The 18919-nt window shown below is 47.4% G+C and overlaps 1 protein-coding gene across 1 annotated transcript in view; it reads right to left on the bottom strand.

The window, feature by feature from the left end:
- Nucleotides 1–18919, bottom strand: part of lyst (lysosomal trafficking regulator) — a gene marked incomplete at its 5' end in the record, with an annotated part of 75467 nt that overhangs the window by 14938 nt on the left and 41610 nt on the right. Inside the window, 25 exons of the mRNA XM_083658634.1 lie at nucleotides 86–262; nucleotides 722–931; nucleotides 1042–1253; nucleotides 1633–1824; nucleotides 2245–2415; nucleotides 2585–2737; nucleotides 3168–3334; nucleotides 3533–3763; nucleotides 4115–4284; nucleotides 4757–4937; nucleotides 6272–6887; nucleotides 7576–7704; nucleotides 7808–8006; nucleotides 8097–8234; nucleotides 8954–9103; nucleotides 9985–10158; nucleotides 10876–11121; nucleotides 12444–12634; nucleotides 14222–14382; nucleotides 14675–14848; nucleotides 15172–15328; nucleotides 15440–15803; nucleotides 16773–16882; nucleotides 17477–17543; nucleotides 17659–17876. Coding sequence (XP_083514760.1) covers nucleotides 86–262; nucleotides 722–931; nucleotides 1042–1253; nucleotides 1633–1824; nucleotides 2245–2415; nucleotides 2585–2737; nucleotides 3168–3334; nucleotides 3533–3763; nucleotides 4115–4284; nucleotides 4757–4937; nucleotides 6272–6887; nucleotides 7576–7704; nucleotides 7808–8006; nucleotides 8097–8234; nucleotides 8954–9103; nucleotides 9985–10158; nucleotides 10876–11121; nucleotides 12444–12634; nucleotides 14222–14382; nucleotides 14675–14848; nucleotides 15172–15328; nucleotides 15440–15803; nucleotides 16773–16882; nucleotides 17477–17543; nucleotides 17659–17876 — 4958 coding nt within the window. The remainder of the gene's footprint in view (nucleotides 1–85; nucleotides 263–721; nucleotides 932–1041; nucleotides 1254–1632; nucleotides 1825–2244; nucleotides 2416–2584; nucleotides 2738–3167; nucleotides 3335–3532; nucleotides 3764–4114; nucleotides 4285–4756; nucleotides 4938–6271; nucleotides 6888–7575; nucleotides 7705–7807; nucleotides 8007–8096; nucleotides 8235–8953; nucleotides 9104–9984; nucleotides 10159–10875; nucleotides 11122–12443; nucleotides 12635–14221; nucleotides 14383–14674; nucleotides 14849–15171; nucleotides 15329–15439; nucleotides 15804–16772; nucleotides 16883–17476; nucleotides 17544–17658; nucleotides 17877–18919) is intronic.

Raw genomic sequence — 18919 nt, 5'->3', positions numbered from 1 at the left:
GGCAAACATGGTTTGTATGACAAGTAGTTGGCTTAGAAGTCGTTTCCTTCCCCTCTATACGGGGGGAAAGGAGACATGGTTTTACCTCTTTTATAGCCTTGAGCAAGTCTGGTTTGTGTGGCGCGTTGGGGGGGATGCAGCGATGGCCGCAAAGCTTGAGCGAGGTCATGAAGACCCCCACGGCGGTCTGCTCCTCTTTGGTCAGGCCGTCCTTGTGGTCGTGGAGCATTTCGTACAGGTACAGCGACAGCTTCGGTCCATGCTGAGAAGAGAAGAAAACATTGAATATGAAGGCACACAGTGATGGACAGGCCCCATGCAGCTGATCGACCTTCAGTGAAGCCTGAGAGGAGCTTACAGAGCGAGAGAAGACTCCCATGGCAATGCGAGAGGGGCGGATCAAGAGCACGAAGACATCTATCCCGGATATTTCAGAGTCAAGCTATGACAGCTGTCTGAGATCTCCTCTGTACCAGTGAGAAAAGAATGGACATATGCTCACACTTATCTTCCCCTGCTCCCAGTGATTTGTTAAGATTAAGATTTCTTCTTTCGGAGGGGTAAAAAGCATTTTGACTCAAGTGCACTGCATATGCCAGTGAAATAATATGAATTCTCAAAAGAAAATACATGATCTGAAATCCAAATTAGATTTCTTTCACAGCTTGGCAGTTGGGACGACTACGCAGACTGAAACAAGGCGGTTTCGCTTTGCACTCACCTCTAGACCTGGGCTGAGGCTCTCTCTGAGGATATCCAGGTGTCTGGGATCAAACACAAACTCCAGCGCCTCCCTCCTGTCAGAGAGGGGAAGTGCAGTGCTCAGTGTGTGCACCAGCAGGCGGCCTATCTGCACCCTGAACGTGTCCCGGCACGACCACAGGATCCTGCGCCACTGCTGATTCGGAGCGCCTCCGCGACCCGTGCTGCCCTGTGGAACCACAAACACCGCGCGTCGTCAGCCGTCGTGGAAAAGGGAACTCAAACTAGCTCTTCACGTGACCAGAAGTGCAACTAAAAAAAAAGTTGTTATTATCATACCAGGCTGATTTTGATGCCCTCCATCATGAGTTTGAGGATGTACTTCTGAAAGCTGTTCTTGCTGGCGGCGGGGAGTTTGTAGTGAATGGGGGAGTGCGGGACGGAGGCGGAGCCGCTCTCGTCCTGCGCTGGCTCACCTGGATCCGGTGTGGACAGCTGGTGGTCCGGGGAGTCGGGGATATTCAGCAGGTCGAAGAAGTCCTGGCTCACATCTGAAACAAGAGGGACGGCCCGACAGAACCAAGATCAGAAAACAAAACCAGAGCCAACGAGGAAGAAATAACACAATGTAAGAGGTGTTGCTACATAATAATATATAGGTGAATATAAATTCCTCTTTGTGCTTATATGAGCTGAAGGATGTAATACACTACTAGTCAAAGGTTCGGACACACCTGATTAAATGTACCATGTCTTTCATTATCTTAAAACCTTTTTGATCTAAAGGCTTATGCTTAAATGCTTGAAATGTGTTTATTTGACAAATATAAATAGTGAAGTTGATGTTGCTGTTGATGTATGAAAGCCTTTCGTAAATCATCTAAAATGTGATCGTTTTGATTTGCTCAACACCTTTATGGGTTTTTTTACCGTGGTACATGAGTCTGTTGACAGCCAGGACCACGAGCCTCTGCAGCCGCTGCACAAACTCGGTCTCACTGGCACGGATGGGGTTTTCCTGGCTCATCCTCCTCTGCATCATCTGGTTGAGCTCGTCGCTGGCCACCGAGCGCATCCGCATCAGGAGAGAGTCCGACTGGGCCAGGGAGAACCGGCGCCGCCCTAGAGGCAAGGCATCGCGAGGGACACGCACAGTTTTGAGAAGACAAACGGCGTCAGTGTTGCCATCGGCTAGAATAGGTGCAAGGCATGCTTTTTTTTTTTTATCTTCAAGTTGAGAGTAAGGTTATGCAAATAAATCATTAGAAGACTTGGAAGATTAGAAAGCGTCGCAGATCAAAATGCCATCTGCGCTGAAATGTTTAACAGTAATTTAGTTGAGCAGTCACAGACAGACAGACAGACAGACAGACAGACAGACAGACAGACAGACACAGAAAGGCACCAGTAATACACGGGGGTACTGGGCAAATTAACCCCCGGGCGAGGACCAGGGGAAATGGTGAGTTCACTGCAAAATACAGGAAACATGTCCCCTTGGAGGGAGTATGTTGTCCGCTGTGGACGGGCCGTCCCGGCTACCTGAGTCAGAGTGGAAGGTGTAGGACGGAGCTCCAGTGGGGGAGGGGAGGGGGGAGTCCTGGGACAGGAAGCTGAAGGAGGGAGGGGACATGGGGATCTGGCCATAGGAGCAGTAGTGCTGTCTGGGGATGCGTGGGATAATGGAGTCTTTCATGGCAATGGCAATGGAACCTTCAGATTCGGATGGGAAGGGATCGTCAACACAGACAGATGAAATGCGTGACAAGACTGCGCGAGATCTGCTTCGTGACTGACTGGGTGGAAATAAAGCTCCGTCAGAAAAACCCAGCCATCTCGATTTATTTTTTTAAATCACTTTGAATCAGTTTGAAACACTCACCCGCAATGCTCTTGCGTTTCTGATAGATGGCGTGATGAGGAGAGCTGGGCACATTCACAGAGCTGCTCAGCTTCTGGGGGTCCTGATTGGCCGTGGTCTTTATGAACTCTATTGCTGATTGGAGGATGCGGAACTGCAGAGCCACTGCCATCTCTATAAAAAAGAAAGGAAGGCAGAGAAGGAATCAGGAGTGGCATTTACATTACAGAGTGACTGAGTGCAATATTAGAATATTCTTCAATTCCTAACAATAAAAAAATAACGGGTGCCAAGGTCAGATCCTTGGTGCCTTTAGCATATTTCCATGAATATGTCAGAGCAAAGAAATAGATAAAAGCTAAAGAGGAAGATAGAAGAAAGTAGAGGAAGAGGAGAAAATTCAGTGGGGAGACGAGGATGTGAGGTACTTCTTGAAAAAGATGAGTTTTCAGTCTACGCTTGAAAATATCATCTATCACGCAATGTACTGCAGGCCCAGCTTCCTTTCCGCTCCGCGGGGCTCGACAGCGTTATACCATCCAGAACCGCAGAGCACAGCAGGGGGGGGGACAGCAGCCATGTGTTTTGCATTTCCTTTCCTCACCCTGTGTGCGCCGCATCTTGCTGCTCTGCATGAAGCCCAGCAAGGTAACGAGGTCTTCGATGATTCGGAAGTACTGGGAGCCTGAAGAGCTGCAGGAGTGGATGGTCACCGCCACTAGCAGCTGCTGGATATCACACACCAAGAGCTTGTAGTCATTCAGCGGAATGCTAGAAGAAGAGGGAGGACAAGTGCAAAGAAGACTATATTAAGCTCAGGAAGTGATTCAACCCACTCGTACCTGCTAGATCAGTGAGCTGTGAGAGAGGATTATAGATTTAATTCACGGCTCAAGGGTTTACGTTAACATTTAAAAAAAAAATATGCGAGTCGTGCCATGGAGGACTCTCTCCTCCTGCCAGCCGTACCCGTTCTCCATGCCGTTGAGGGTGCAGAGGGTGTTGAAGAGGACGTAGAGGAGCCCGTGGTCCAGCAGGATGTCCGCCAGCTTGGGGCAGGCGTTGAGGAGCTGCAGCAGCATGCACAGGGTGTTATGCACCAGAGAGTTCTCGTACAGCGAGTTCTCAATCAGACCCAACACTGGAATGATACAGCGCTTCCTGAAGGGGGAGATATTCTCCATTTCCTCCAGGTCCAGACTGGAAAGTAACACAGAAAAGAAAAAGGGAAAAACAAAATCATAAACAGCCCTAGAGAGACTGCATCGCATGATCTATTACTTATTATAGAAAAACTAAGAAGTCGGTTGCTTGTAGTCCCCAAGGCTGTTAGGCTTCCAGAAGCCAGTGCATTTTTAAATGTCAAAATAAGACAAGCTTGTACTTCTTCTTTTTTTTAGCAACAAAAAGTTTTCTGCCTCAAGTGAGCGCACAAACCTTTTTACAATATTGGGGAAATTTCATCTAAAGTATCTGCAGGTTTCAAATTAAATTTGGATGATTTGACTGGAGTTTTTTAAAGGACCCGCAGAGTACTGTCCCCTGACTCACTCGTCCTCCAGGCCCACAGGATGTCCAAACAGCATCTCCAGGAAGCACTCGAGCAGCCCCTGGCTGCCCTGGTGGAGGTACAGCTGGTTGGCCAGGAGGGAGAAGCCATGGTTCTTCAGGAACTTCTCCTTCTGATCCTTGAAGGCTCTGCTGAAATAGGCATCCAGCAGCTGGGAGAGTGGAACAGAATTACTGTATATGAGATGTGTGACTTCCCTACAGGATTATGTTAACACTCAGCAAAGGGAAGGGTTGCTGTCTGATCTAAGAAACTGTCAATTCATTACATGTACTGTATGTCCCATACAGCAGCATTCCTCTGTTTGTTAAGTAAAGAAACAAATCCATCCCTTCTACTCTACCTCTCTTCTTATCTTAGTTGCACTCCTTCTTATCTCTCTCTCCACTTATCTCTCATGTGAATATTGTAGGGTTGCAGAAATATTATCAGAGCTCTCAGGCTCTGACCCTTGCATTGCTTACGATTACGATTCCTGGTTTCCCTGGAATTTAGCAAACGGTGCATGATCCAAGTAAGGTACTGATCCGTGACCTCGTGAAAGGTGGCGAAATTTCGACCCCAATGCAAAACTCATTGCTTCAGAGTATACGAGACCTGTCCCAAAAGGGTCCAGAACCAACCTTCATGACACCTTGCTGGATCAGTGGAGAGGAGTGGTTGACCAGGACGATGAGCGCCTCTGGCTGGACGAGCTTGTCCATCACCTCCTCGAGCATGAGGTCAGGCAGCAGCAGCAAGACGCCCCTCAGGAGATCATAGAGTCCACAGCAGATCAACACCAAGCAGTCCTCTGTACTGGACCTGGGACGCACAGCAACACATAGTACCGTTGAATGATTCTGCCTCAGAAAATGCATAAACAAATTCCCTTCAATGGTGCTCTCAAAATGAGAAGATATGAATGAATTATTTGTCCACAAAACATAATATTTATTTTAAATGACAGAGAAGGTTTGTCTATTGTATGTACAGTATTGTATGTCTTTGCACTGTAAGTGAAATCCCCGTTTTTTGCTTTAATAGAATATGGAAAATAATGGAATAAAACTGGCATCAGCAGGGAAGAGGTTAGGAAGAGGGGGGAGCTAATTGAGGAACTGTGGTCTTAATGACTAAACTGGGTCGACACAAAACATGATCTTTTCATCAGTAAAGCGAGACTGTTTGGATAAGCTATTTTCATAATGAGCCCTGCTAGGGCTGATGCAGCTTGAAAGGGAGATTGGTACATTAACACCACCACCACCTAAACAAATTCTGCCCGTTTGAAAAATACACCTACAGCCATCCCAATTAATACATTTAATTAAACTGAAGACAAAAGTGGAGGAGCTATTAACTTCAGACAGCTGGTGTTGTTTGAATACAAAATGGCAGATGTGCTGTAGGTAAAGTGAAACGGTCACCGCGGTGCAAATCATTTTCACAGTTGGCTGAAGATAATTACCGTAAACAACTGCAGTATCTGGAGTGTTATGCAAATCTGAACAAAGACTTTCTTTGTCTGAGCACAACTGTGATCTACTTATATTAACAATGTGTGGAGTTACGTGACAGAGTGGACATGCATGGACACGGAGAAACAGTTACATAAATACTCAAACAGACTGCTACCGGTTACTCTAAGTCAGTGGGTCTCAAACTTTGTTTTGGCTTTCCCTGATTTCTGAATCCAAGTAGCCCCCTTTACCCGACTGCACGATTTTGCTTAGAAAAAGAGAAAACTATAGCAGCATATGATGTAATGAATGAATAACCCATATCTTGAGAAGAATATAACATTACAAAATACAAAATGGAGTGAAAGAGTTGCAACTAGTGCCTCCCGAACAGATTTATTTTAATGTTTCAATTATTTTCATGATTTATTCTTACATTTTTAAATTTTCCCCTTTCTCTGTAGTACCTCCACATACCTCTAGGGGTATGCATCCCCCAGTTTTGGAACCACTGCTCTAAGTGCACTATACCTAGAGTATGAGATCTTTTGCCATGGTTTGGCTAATTGAATTGTTCTGGGCAGATAATATGGACATTATGGATTAAGCTAGAACTGTCTTTGAGTGCAGTATGTTATTAATAATACTGTATCTGATATTCAAACAAGCCTTGTAAAGGGCAGTATGAGACAGTACCTGTCATTGGACTCGGTCTTGCTGTGGGCCCTCTCATAGCCAGGAGAGTAAGTGTAGCTCTCCCAGTCCTCAGGCAGGGAGCCTCGGTCGGCCGCGGTGGGCCACCGGCCGATGGCCAGGGAGCCGTTTGGCGCGGGGAAAGCCAGGCCCAGACTGGCCAGGTTGCTGTGGCTCCTCTGGAACGACTGGATGCCTTTCAGGCTGTCGGGGCGTCGCGGCGCCTCGTCGCTGGCCCAGTCGAACCTGTCGTCGGACTCGGCCACGCCCACGCTGCCCTCCGCCAGGCTGTCCACCTCCGCCCCCTCGTCCCGCTCCTCCTCCACGCTGATGGAAGGGGTGCGTGGGGGGGCGGCTGCACCCTCGCCCCCTTCCCTCGAGTCACAGATGGTCTTGGCCGATTCGCAACTGCTGAGGAGCTGCTCGTCGCCCGCGCCCCTCTTGAGTGTCTCCGTGCTGCCCTGAGCCTGCTGCTGCGCGTCCCCCTCGCTGGAGCTACCGTGTCCGAGACGGGGCGTGAGCAACGGGGAGGAGTAGGGCGAGGGCGAGGGCGCCAGACTGGGAGGGCGCAGCGACTGATCGTCACCTCCGTGTTCGGGGAAGGGAGCGGGGAGATGAGCTGGAAAGCAAGAGGGGATTGTTTCAACACTTTGAGGAGATTGTTTCAACACTTGCAACACAAATTATTATTAGATTTCATAATAGAATATCAGGAGCAACTTTCAGTGAATACATCGTTAGCTGAAGAATGATCACACAAGATAGAGACGGGCTAGATAATAACTGAAGAGAAAAGATATATCTCATATTTATGAGATACGGTATTATATTATGTGTATACATATATATATATACATATACATATATATACAGTATATATAATTTTATAATTTTTGGAGCAAGTAGAGGGCAGAGGGAAGGGGGTATACAGAGGATTGCATGAAGCCACTGCCTTGCTCTTAGCTTCTCAAAAATGTCTGACCTCATGCTAAATCTGCAGTGTCTTTCCCCCCCAGACGTAATAGCATTTATGTTACATCCTTAAAATAAAACGCTGGTGACCTTAATTCGTCACAGAGTGACAAAAGGGCTGTTGCAGCACTTCAACAATAAACATTGTAAAGAAATGGACCTAGTTAGAGACAGGACAAGCTCACGAAAGCATTGCATATCTTCTTAGAGATGTACCACTCAGTCATTCCTGGAGTGGTGGGGAACAAACTGAAAGTGAGCATTGAATTGTGCCGTCTGTGCTGGACACCTGAACACCTGTGCTGTGAGACCAGTGTGCTGTGGCTGAACTCTACCTTCGTGGACCGCCTCAGTGAAGACAGTGGGCGAGAGCGAGACCACAGAGCTGCTGGCAGACTTCCCTCCACTGTTGGAGTGTCTGAGATGCATAATGGACTGGACCTTCTCCTGGTACAGCTTGCCATCTGACACACAGAGAGATACAAAAAAAAAAGAGCGTGGCAAGTTAAATTCACGTGACTTTGAAACAGAAGCACTGGTTACAGGCTAGCTGCAGTGCCACCTCACCTATGTGCAGCGAGAAGTAGAAGTTGGTGGGAGTGTGGCAGACGTAGGTGTTGGTGGGCGGGTGAACGGCCAGCAGGAAGTTGTACACCAGCTTGAGCAGCTCCATGTCCGGAGGAGAACCCAGTACCTCCTGGATGATTTTGACAAAGGACAGACAGACCTCCTGCGGAATGGAGGTCAGATGCTCGTCCCGATGCTCCTGGAGAAGACACATAGAAGTGGATCAGGATGGGTCTCTGAACAGAGGCGAGGTGTTCGTGGCAGGAGTTCTGCCAGTGACTGGCCTTACCTGTAACACCTGGCAGGTGAGCAGGAAGCGATGCACCACTTGAGCCTTGAGGAACTGACGGATGTTGAAGACCTGCTGAGGGTGGTGCACCCTAATGAGGATCTCCAAGGCGGCCAGCAGGGTTTCCCACACTCCACACTGTCAGAAACATAACACCAAACGGTGAACGGCAGGGGAGAGGCAGAGACATCGTTTGGCCTTCATTGTCGGCAATGTAGGAATAACCTGACGCTCCATGGTGCACTAATGGTAGGACTGAGAGTACGATTGTTTCTTGAGCAGAGTAAAAATATCTCTCAATCTTAATCAGCTGCTCGACAGCATAGGAAAGAGAAACATAATACGCACACCGCAAGTTGATCTCAAGGTGTATGAATTCATTAACACGTATACGTGTGATGTTTCGAGTTCTCTGTCCTTCATGTAGAGGTGTTATTAGATGAATACATCTTGCAGCAGTGTGCAGCTGTTGGTTCTCGTCTGGGAAGCTGTCCTTACGCAGCACGGCTTCAAATTAATTGATGCTACAGTATCAATTCAATTTTTTCTCACATTCCTGCATGACTGAAAACAAAAGGTAAAAACTGTTCACGGTGTATGTGTTTGCAGGGAAGAGTGTGTGTGTGTGTGTGTTTGTGTGTGCTGATATCAGACGTCGGCAAAACAATATTTGCAAATAATATCTTGCCGTTTGTTTTAGCCTACTTGGAGTACCAGATAAGTGATAACTATCTGTTAACAATTTGTTATCGCATAGCTTTTGTCTTAGAGATAGTTTATGACAATAACCTTGTTGTAAAAAAACAGATTTGAGCCAGGTCTGGTTGGTACCGGGAATCCGGGATGTATGCGTTTACCTGAGCCGTGGCCCAGATCTTCCAGTCCAACAGGACCTCTGAGAGAAGCCTGATGTCCTGCACCACAGCGGTGGACTCGGTGTCCAAACGGAACTGACCGTCCTCCCCCAGGGTCAGGATGGGCCCACTGCAGCACCCATCCAGCAGCGTCTAGAGACAGACACAGTATGGCAAACACATTAGAAAATACAGGGGGTTTTGTCAAAACTCAGAAACATTGTATCCAAGCATATTGATAATCAGTATCTCTCCATAAACATCCCCACTGTGTAGGACTCCAGACAGGAGCAAAATCAATACATTCCCAATGAACTTACAGAGTACTTATTGAGTTTTTATTGATCAAGTCATTTCATTTGTAGAAGTGATCAGCTTCACTGCAGTGGTCATAAATCCTGTAGTCGTTTGGGTTTCTGGTTGGCAGAAGGCACGAACTGAAGAGTCAGTTACATTATTAATCTGTGACTATCTGATAAAAGGGTGTGTGACTAAATATGCAAACTGTTATACGCAGCCAGACATCTGGCTTCAAAGACTCTGATCTGGCTAAAGGGAGATTTATTTTGCAGGGTAAATACGAAATGTCAACATAATATATGAAAAGCCATATTTGTATCTTGTGCAAATAGGCACGCTATCTTTTAGGTATGACTGTGTGTGCGCGTGTGAAGTGTGAAGTGTGACTAATCTGCTCGGTTCTGTGCCGTGCAGTATGGTTCTGTGCCGTGCAGTATTGTGGAAACCCAAAGCGGTAAAGGCAATCGGTGGTGCTGTGTGTCTCTGCAGGAGCTCAGTCTTTCATCCAGGCAGACAGAATCCATTTCAGCGCCCGGCTTTCACACAGCTCAATTACAGACACAGCAACAAGGTCAAGTAACCGCGGGGTCACCAAGACTCGCTCACACCGGCACCGGGGTGGATCAGATTCATGGTTTACATTTTTTTTATATGTGCCAATTAATATGTTTTACTGCACAGATTCCAGAGGCTGTGGGAAAAGAGCAGGGCAGAGAGTTCAAGATCGGACTCACTTTCAGCATATGATATCCCACGACGCACTTGGCTTTGATGAGGACCTGGTGGATCATGGAGTATCCATGGTAACGGTCCATCTCGTGGATGCGGTGCTGGTTGAACTTGGACAGGGACAGCAGCGCCTGCAGTGCCAGAGCCTGGGTCTGCTCACAGTCGCTCAGCTCCACCGCCTGGACATCAGCCACACGCGGAGATACAGAGAGGGAGGCAGGAGAGATGGCAGGGGGAAAACAAAACTAGTAAAATGGCTGCATAGGATCACTGTAGGTCAGCAGTGGTCCTCTTGCATAACTTTCTTTTCATAGAAAAAAAAATACATTTCACAGGTTCCTGTGTATCCATGGCCTTTATTAATTAATTGTATTATTATTATTAATATTATTCACAACAACACTGACAGAACCTTTCTCCTCCCACACCTCCTCCTTCTCCTCCTCTCTGACCCCTGACCCCTCCTGTCCCCTTGAAGAAGGTGGTTTGTATTTGATGCAATCAAAATGAAGTCACATCTTTAGAATAGAGATGTGATACAAATCAATATATCACCATGCAAAATACTGGAATAATAATACAGCTTTTTTGTTTTCTTTTGGGCTTGAGAATTAAATGTCTTGCGATGCTTGTAGCTCATAGCACCTTAATAAATATTTGCACAAAGCGGAGTCTAGAGACTTCAAAATAAACACACAGGGCTGCCTGCCACTGGGGCCCTGGTGTAAAAGTCTACAACTGTTCCACGGCATTCCATAACTAAGTCAGAGCACCTCCATGACGTAGAAAATATATTCCTTCCTGGTTAGTTTGTGTTGTGTTTCAGCTCAAATAAGTCTGAAAAACAGATAAATGTCATAAATACGGCGTCTCGTAAAGAGCGTGGAGCGTCGTACCTGTGCGAAGAGGAAGACAAAGTTTCCCGTTCCTCCGATCTTGTGCAGGACGCTCTGCAGGCCCTGGGGTTCGGTGGGGAGCAGCCCGCGCAGGGAGTGGGGTTCCAGGGCGACGCTCTGCACATCCTTGGAGCTGAAAGGGCGCTGGGTGACCACCGTCTTGGCCTGGCCCTTCAGTCTGATCACAGGCTCGTAGATGGTGTAGACTCGGGGACTGCTCGGCGCGTACACCACCGCCAAGCTCTCCTGCACGGGCAGAAACAGAATCCGACGCATTAAGAAACAACATAATTCATCTTTCAAACTCTTCTCCCTCTCATTTTAAATCAATATTATCTTATTTAGTTGATTTAGAAATGCTAAAATAAACATACATTTACACAATCACACTATAGCATCCCTCTCTTTCCCCACTGCACATTCTTAGACCAGGCTTATCTTTGGCTTTAGGCTAGGTTGGCCCAATCTATTTTTAATCCAATCCCGACTGCATCAGTCAGCCTTGACTTCTTTTGCTTGGCCAGAAAAACTACCCTTGGGCTAAACTCAAAGATAATCTTTTACAGTGACTTAGAGGCCAATTACACCTGGCGTTAACATATGTTTTCTGCCATCAGATTGCAATCTGATGGCAGAAAACATATGTTAAAATGGTTGTCCTTTCAATCCGCATACAGTTGCTGTTTGCAGATTGAGAGGACACATTGCATTTACACGTGTGTTCAATGTGTACACAATGCATCCCTGACCACCTCCGGAGGTGGTTTGGCCGATCAGATTGCAATCCTTCTTCAATGCGTTTTGGGAGTGTTTAACACCTGTACTTTCAAGTGATAAAACACAATCTGATTGCAATCTGATGACAGAAAACACATGTTAACGCCAGGTGTAAATGGCCTCGTTGTCTAGATTTGCCTGGAGCAAGGACTCATTTGGCCCAGGGCTACAATTGAAGACTGGGATACGTGCAGTATCAAAATGCCTTTTGAGTCCTAGAGATAACAGAACAAGTAGTGAGAGGGATGAAAAGGATACACTTCTGGTTAGAGTAGCGCTGAGAGACGTTACAAAGATGTGGGGAGAGGAAATTATTCATTTTCTCTCTCTTCCTTTCTGTCTCATCAGTAGAGCTGTTGTTATCAACACAGCCACTAACTTTTAATGGAAGAGAAACCATTTCCAGGCTCACTGAAATAGCTGTAGCCCGACTGTAATAGCTTTTACAATTGGAAGAGAGGGGGGGGGGATACTTCCTACAGTGCAAAATCATCAATGACAAGTAATTGGAACGGTGCATTATGCATGCACCAGAGACAGAAACAATAACATAGAAATAGCAATGGATGCTAATGCTTTGAATCACAAAGTACAAGTACTGGGATCAGTGTGAATCTGTATTTGACTCAAAAGCCCTGGGAAACCGTGAAGCGACGTTGACAAGATAGCAATTCTTTACCAGTTTTTTTTCCACAGTTAACAGTTTTGTGTTGGGATGTGCACGCATTTATTCAGCTGATGTCTATTGTAAAGTAAAGATAGGATTGGGTATCATTTAAAAAAACACTCACAACCAGCGCGGACGTGTCCACATCCTTGTTCTTCATCAGAAGCTCGCGCACATGCTCACACTTGAGCCCTTCCTGAGTGACATACTTGGAGAATGTCCTATTGGGCTTGCCGTACTTGCAGGGCATGATGGAGGTGAGGTCCGGCCCGCTGGCATACAGGTAGAAGGCCTCCTCAGATGCTATTCTAGACCCTGGAATATAGAGGCGAGCACAGGAGGAGGACAGCGTTACAATCTCCTGTCTTAATGTGACAAACATGACGCTACGTTCACACAGGGCACCTACGCCTTGCCTTGCCTCAACCCACGCCTACGCCTACATACCTTGAGCTGGGCGTGAACCTATCATACGCTTTTGTGATCACACTGCACGCCTATTCCACGCTGAACCGGACCTGTGTGGTCCCAAATGATCATGGGTAGGTAAAATAAATCGGATATATTTAATGTGCTATTGATGCTGGATATGTATAACCAGGTCTCCTTCTTGGGTGACTGCTGTCATAGAGAACTGGATGCTGTTGTACTAAGTGGATTAACTTTTCATTGTCCATCTTGCTTCTTCGGTCGCTATTCTCTCTCCTGAAGATTTGTTTACCGACGGGGAGAAAGCCCCACGTGATAGCCACCCATCAATCACTCTCTCTCTCTCTCTCTCTGCTCAACATTGTTGTAGTAACACCATTTTATTTTGAAATTCAGTTGACTTTGCTATTTCCCACGGATATTGTCGCGTTTTTCCTTCATGGCTTGACAGAAGAAGTCTGCCTTCACGTGCCTAGTCGGCTTGAAAATAGAACTCACGCCTAAACGATAAAATCGGCGCAGGTCAGGCGAGGCGTGGGTACACGCAAGGTTCACGCTGAGGCGCCCTGTGTACACAGCCTCATTGACTAAAAAGGACGCCTATTTAAAAGCGTGGGTAAAGGCAAGGCGTAGGCAAGGCTTGGGTGCCCGGTGTGAACGTAGCCTTAGAAAACGGCAATCTGTTGTAGCATGCAGATTATTTTGTCTATTTTCCAGATGAGCGGGCTGTCCTTCCCTCTGTAAAGGGACACCATGACATTGTGGATATTTTAACTGAAGCAACAGAGACAAAATGTAACATTAACTTAACTGGATCCTGACTCAAACCGTATAAATGATCAATTTATAGTAGTGTATCTCATCCATAACCCATAACCTCCAGCAGTATGTGATGCACCACCAGGGGTGCACCTTGATGTTTTATCTCTCGTTTTCAAGGAACTACGGTGAACCTAAGTAAGCAGTCCTTGTTTTCCAAGAAATTGCAAACAGCTATGAATTCCAATGACAGCAGAGAGGCTTTAGGCTGTCTAAGTGACATCAGTGGGGGTTCACAGGTCGAGACTGCCGAGACACAAACCATTCACAGCCAATTAGAGACAACAAGAGAAGTATTCAGGACAGATCCTCAGAGAATGCGGAGAATCTACAGCAAGCCACACGTCATACTAACAGCAGCCACTAGGGCCTGGAGAGGCTTGCAAAACATAGCTGCACTACAAACCTGTTATATGTAACGGTACAGTTATCTATTTACCACCAGCAGGGTGCAGCATTGATGCTAGAGAGATCAGATGATAAAAGGGATGAAACCAGATGGCACGTCTGCATTTAGAGCTTGGCCTGGCTGGGATTAAGCTTATGAAAGCGTGATTCCAGCCTGGATAATAACATGTAAGGGTTAATGCACGCCGAGAATCAGAATGGAGTATTAACCCAGACCATGGTGGTATGTGACAAGGAGATTCGTACCATTGAAGAGGAGAACAGTGCCCATGCTCCATCGTCCTCCCTGTTTCAGCAGCTCCTCCGAGGACGCCATGCAGTGGCCCAACATACAGAAGGTCTTGTTGCTGTCAGACGACAGACTGGATTTCCTCGGTAAGGTGTAGTCCAGAGAGACCTCACATTTGCTGAGGAAAGGAGGCCAGAGAAAACGGCGTCAGTCTACACTAGAGATGTATTTAATGATCCAAAAGTAAAGCGCTTGTCATCCACCTATACATCGATAAGATTTTAAACGAAAGAGCCAGATAAGCATCTCATAAAGACCTGTTCAAAGCAGGCCTTTAAGTTTGTAATAGTTATGTTATTGATATGTCTTACTCTTTTATTGTTTGGGAAGCACTGAGTTACACAGTTCAGATAAGTGCTATAAAAATAAATTTGCATTGGTGGTATTATTAGACAGTACATGTCCCTCACCTCACTCCACACACCCAGACCACCAGGCGGCCATGGATGTTCTTCTTGCCCTCTGGCTGTTGGGTGTACGTGAGGCCAAGGTGCTGCCACTGTCCAGGCCTGAGCAGCCCGTCACCAGAGTCTGCCTGCGCCAACAGTCCTGCTTTGATGTCATCGTTAGGGTCGATACAAATCCTGAGGAAGCGAGTACATTAACCCATTGATACCTGATGCAGCATTTGCGTGTATATCCCTCATTTGTGTGTGTATCCCTTTAAGACCGCGAACCGCGGTTCGCGGTCTTAAAGGGATACACACACAAATGCTGCATCAGGTATCAACGGGTTAAGATGCTTCAAGTTAGCTCATTGAACAAGCAGTAGTGTGCACGCAACGCTATTCTTCTCACGCACGCACGCGCACGCACACGCACACACACACACACACACACACACACACACACACACACACGCACACACACACACGTCTCTGACGCTGCAATCGCATCTGGAGCTCACCTGAATGTGAGCGCCCCTGTAGCAAAGTCCGCCCACACCTGAAGCATCAGCGCCTTGGAGCCCATGGAGATGACATGCATGAGGCCTTCCTCCACCACCCTCTGCCCAGCGTGAGAGGTGCTGTGGTGGGGCTCGACTGAAGGAGGCTTTCCCTCCTCTGGAACACAACAACGAGAGAATCTCTAATGTCGGTTTGCATCTACGGACGCCAAAAGTAAAAGCTCGGACAACAGGTGAAGAAGAAGCAGCGGTGTGTCTCAGTTCTCACCCTTGTCTTTGTCCCCGTCCTTGTCCTCGGACTCGGCTACCCTCAGCCACATGGAGGCACTGAAGCCGCTGGCCATGTGGGGCCAGCAGTTCTGGCCGACCAGGGGCAGGTGGAGAGGGGCGACGTGCCAGGGGGAGGTGCGTAGGTGGCTCGGTCGGGACTCCGCGTCGCCCTCTCTGTATCGCCCGGGAGACAGTTTGCCCTTCCAGAGGAGCCCCGCGCCTTTCCCACCGTTATGCCTGGAGCCGGGGGACGTCCCCGCCGGCGTGGCGGCGCCGAGGACTATGGGAAAGGTCTGGAAGTGAAGAGGTTCCATATCCACGTTGGCTTCCACAATCTGCAGGATGCCCTTCAGTAAGATCTCCTGGAGGGTACCAAAGGAAATGGGAGGTGAGAGAAATAGCCGTTATCATCTCGGACATGATGGGGCAAACTCTTGACAGATCAGAGCTGTCTATGTACGTCTAAAACACATCAGCATCTCAAGTCAGTCCGTTTTGGAGGTTTTTGGTCCTGTGCGGATAAAGTCAACAGGGTTAGTCAAGCACAATGCAACAGTGTTAAAATGTACAGTTCAAATGTAGAAAGAAGCTCCCCATCCTCAAGGCATGTGGCATATAGATAAGCACTCCATAAGCATTACAGATGGACATGGCAAAATACGCTGTATCTAAACGAATAGAAAACTCGGGAAGCAGTACAGGAAGGGCAACACAATCACATTTGGCCACAAGAACCGCAAATGTGCCTAGAGGAGACTGGCGACATTGCTCACGTGTCATGTTCAAATGATAAATGGCCTGCATTTATATAGCGCTTTTATCCAAAGCGCTTTACAGTCAGTAGGTACATTCACATATTCACACACCGATGGTGGCAGGTTGCCACGCAGGGTGCTGGCACACCATCGGGAGCAATTTGGGGTTCAGGGTCTTGCCCAAGGAGTCGGACACTTCGACATGCAGACTGGAGGAGGCGGGAATCGAACCACCGACCTCTTTTATCCAAAGCGATTAGTGGACGACCCCGCTCTACCTCCTGAGCTACAGCCGCCACAGCACATACTCATACTTAAAAATAACCCCCTCTTCCCCTTAAAAAACCGTCTTTCTTGGAGACGGGTTATTAATAAGGCCTGTTGTTGCCAGATTCCAATTTACAACAGAGCTGTGCTAATAAGCCGTAGCATCGCATTTGTTCCCAGCACATTGGTGCTAATTGTATGCGGAATGAAGTGGTCCCAGGAGGGCACTACGTGTTGATGAGTGTACACACCGTGAACACAAGCTAGCGGGACATTGTTAAGAGACCGATAGGGGTTTTTGCTACTTACAGTAGGAGGGGTCTTCTCCAGAAAGAGGCGAATCAATAGAGCCAGTTCCTCCGCTGTCATTCGCTGGCTCACCATGGCAACCAGCAGCTCCACGAGCACAGTCTGGCAATCTGAATAGACCGACGAAGAGAACAGATTACGTAAACAGATTTAATTCACTTACTGTCGGCATGCAACGGAGCACTACACGCAGAAACACTAACAACATAAATGCAATATTGCCCGTCAGCAAACCCTGTCACTTATCTCAATGTAAACGATAAAGCAGAACGCGCGTGGGCCCGCCCCTTTCTGCTACTTAACATAAAAAGGGGAGGGGGGGCGGGGGCATAGACTTGAACAAGCACATCCAATGAGAACTTGATGATTGGGAAAACTGTGTGCAGCCTATTTTGTTGCCTTTGAGATAGAGCAAGGCATAATCCATACCGTGGTCGTGGTACTTATTACTGATTACGGTACACATAACCGATCACTCATGATCATGACTCACTTTCAAAATGTCCGTGTGTGTGACTATCTTCTGAAAGCACGAATGCTCATCCCCAAGATATTGTCACATTATCGATATCGACGTATTCGCTTTAAAATATTGTGACATTTGATTTTGTCAATATCGCCCAGCAGCACTACTTAGAGACTGTCCATGACAACATTCTACAATGAGCAGGCAAAGAAACAATAACCTTTAATGAGTGACGAACCTTTGAAGGAGGGGTCCGTTTGGCTGAGGATGTTGTGGAAGCCAGACAGTATGGTTTTGACTCCGCCCTGTAGGGGGGACCAGAGTATGCGGTCAGCCATAATACTTCGGAGCACAGTTTTGTGAAATGTTAAGGAGAAAACACTGAATAACGAGGCCCGTTAAGAAGCGGTCAGTTCTGACCTGGTCGTAGAGCAGGGCGGCGTTGCGGCGGTTGGCGCGGACCGCCCCCAGCAGGCTGTGGAACACGTGGCTCAGCACCTCCAGGTCCGGGGAGCCGCTGGCCAGCAGCTGCAGCTCCATGGTGCAGATCTCTGGGAAGAGCAGCACGCCGCGCCTGGGGCTGTCGTCCGCCACCGGCACCGCGTCGTGCAGCAGCGCGGCCGACTCCACCTTCACTCCTGTGGGAGCAACCACAGACACCAGGGTGAGATCTAGAGACAAAACAAGACAACACAAGACACGGAGAGAGGATCAACTTCACGCTAGCTTGAACACGCTGATGCACCGCCACATACACGCTAACACACAGAAAACACATACCAGGGCAGCAGGCTGTGTGGTGCTTAAACAGCTCCGTGTTCCACAGGCATGATTCCCGGCTTTACTTCCAGCTTCCCCTCTCGTAAAAATGAATTAGCCTGAGCGCGCCGCGGTACTCAGAGCGCTGCCTCAGAGCAGCACGGGAGTCCCCTCATGATTTACTGTACAGGAGAGGAGAGGAGAGCAGCCCAGGCAGCCTCTCTAACTCACTCACACGGCTTCAGGGACCTCCTTTCTCTCTCTCTCTATGTGCTCACACACACACACGCAGTTCCTATCCTGTTCAAAGACGCACAACATCCAGTGTAGCCATTTAGCCAGGGGCAAGGGCAAAAACGCCACAATAAATGCCCCTAAAAAAACCATGATCAAGGGGCAAAAACTGCCCCCAAGATTTTTGATAATCGTATTTTTCCTTAATTTAATTTCCATTTGCATCTCTAACACACACTCAGCACCTGTAAGCTGGTTGCCAGAAGACGACAACGAAGAAGACACTCACTCACACACAAACACACACACACACACACACACACACACAAACAGCGCTGTTCACACTACGCTTTAGAAAATCTATGCACTAATCACAACTTTTTTTAAGTGACTGTCTTTTTTTTAGACAATAGGGTCAAAATTTACTTTTTTTTTTCCCTACAGTGGCACACACACACACACACACACACACACAAAATTTGCATATTGCATTCTGTGACTACAACCATAAATGAGTATAACAACTTCCAACAGCCTTGTCTCTCTTCTGGAAATCATCACAACAATTCCTTTTTGTGCTAAATTTAAATGCCTGTGTTTCGGGCTGGCATTGGGCTGGCTACTGGTCTGCTATTCCCTCTGAGAAAATAAACCTTTAAGCTACCAACCTACTTAACACAAATAAGAC

This window comes from Poromitra crassiceps (genome assembly GCF_964638095.1).
Source record: "Poromitra crassiceps genome assembly, chromosome: 22".
Lineage (NCBI taxonomy): Eukaryota > Metazoa > Chordata > Actinopteri > Beryciformes > Melamphaidae > Poromitra > Poromitra crassiceps.
This window is presented reverse-complemented; position numbering and strand designations above follow the sequence as displayed.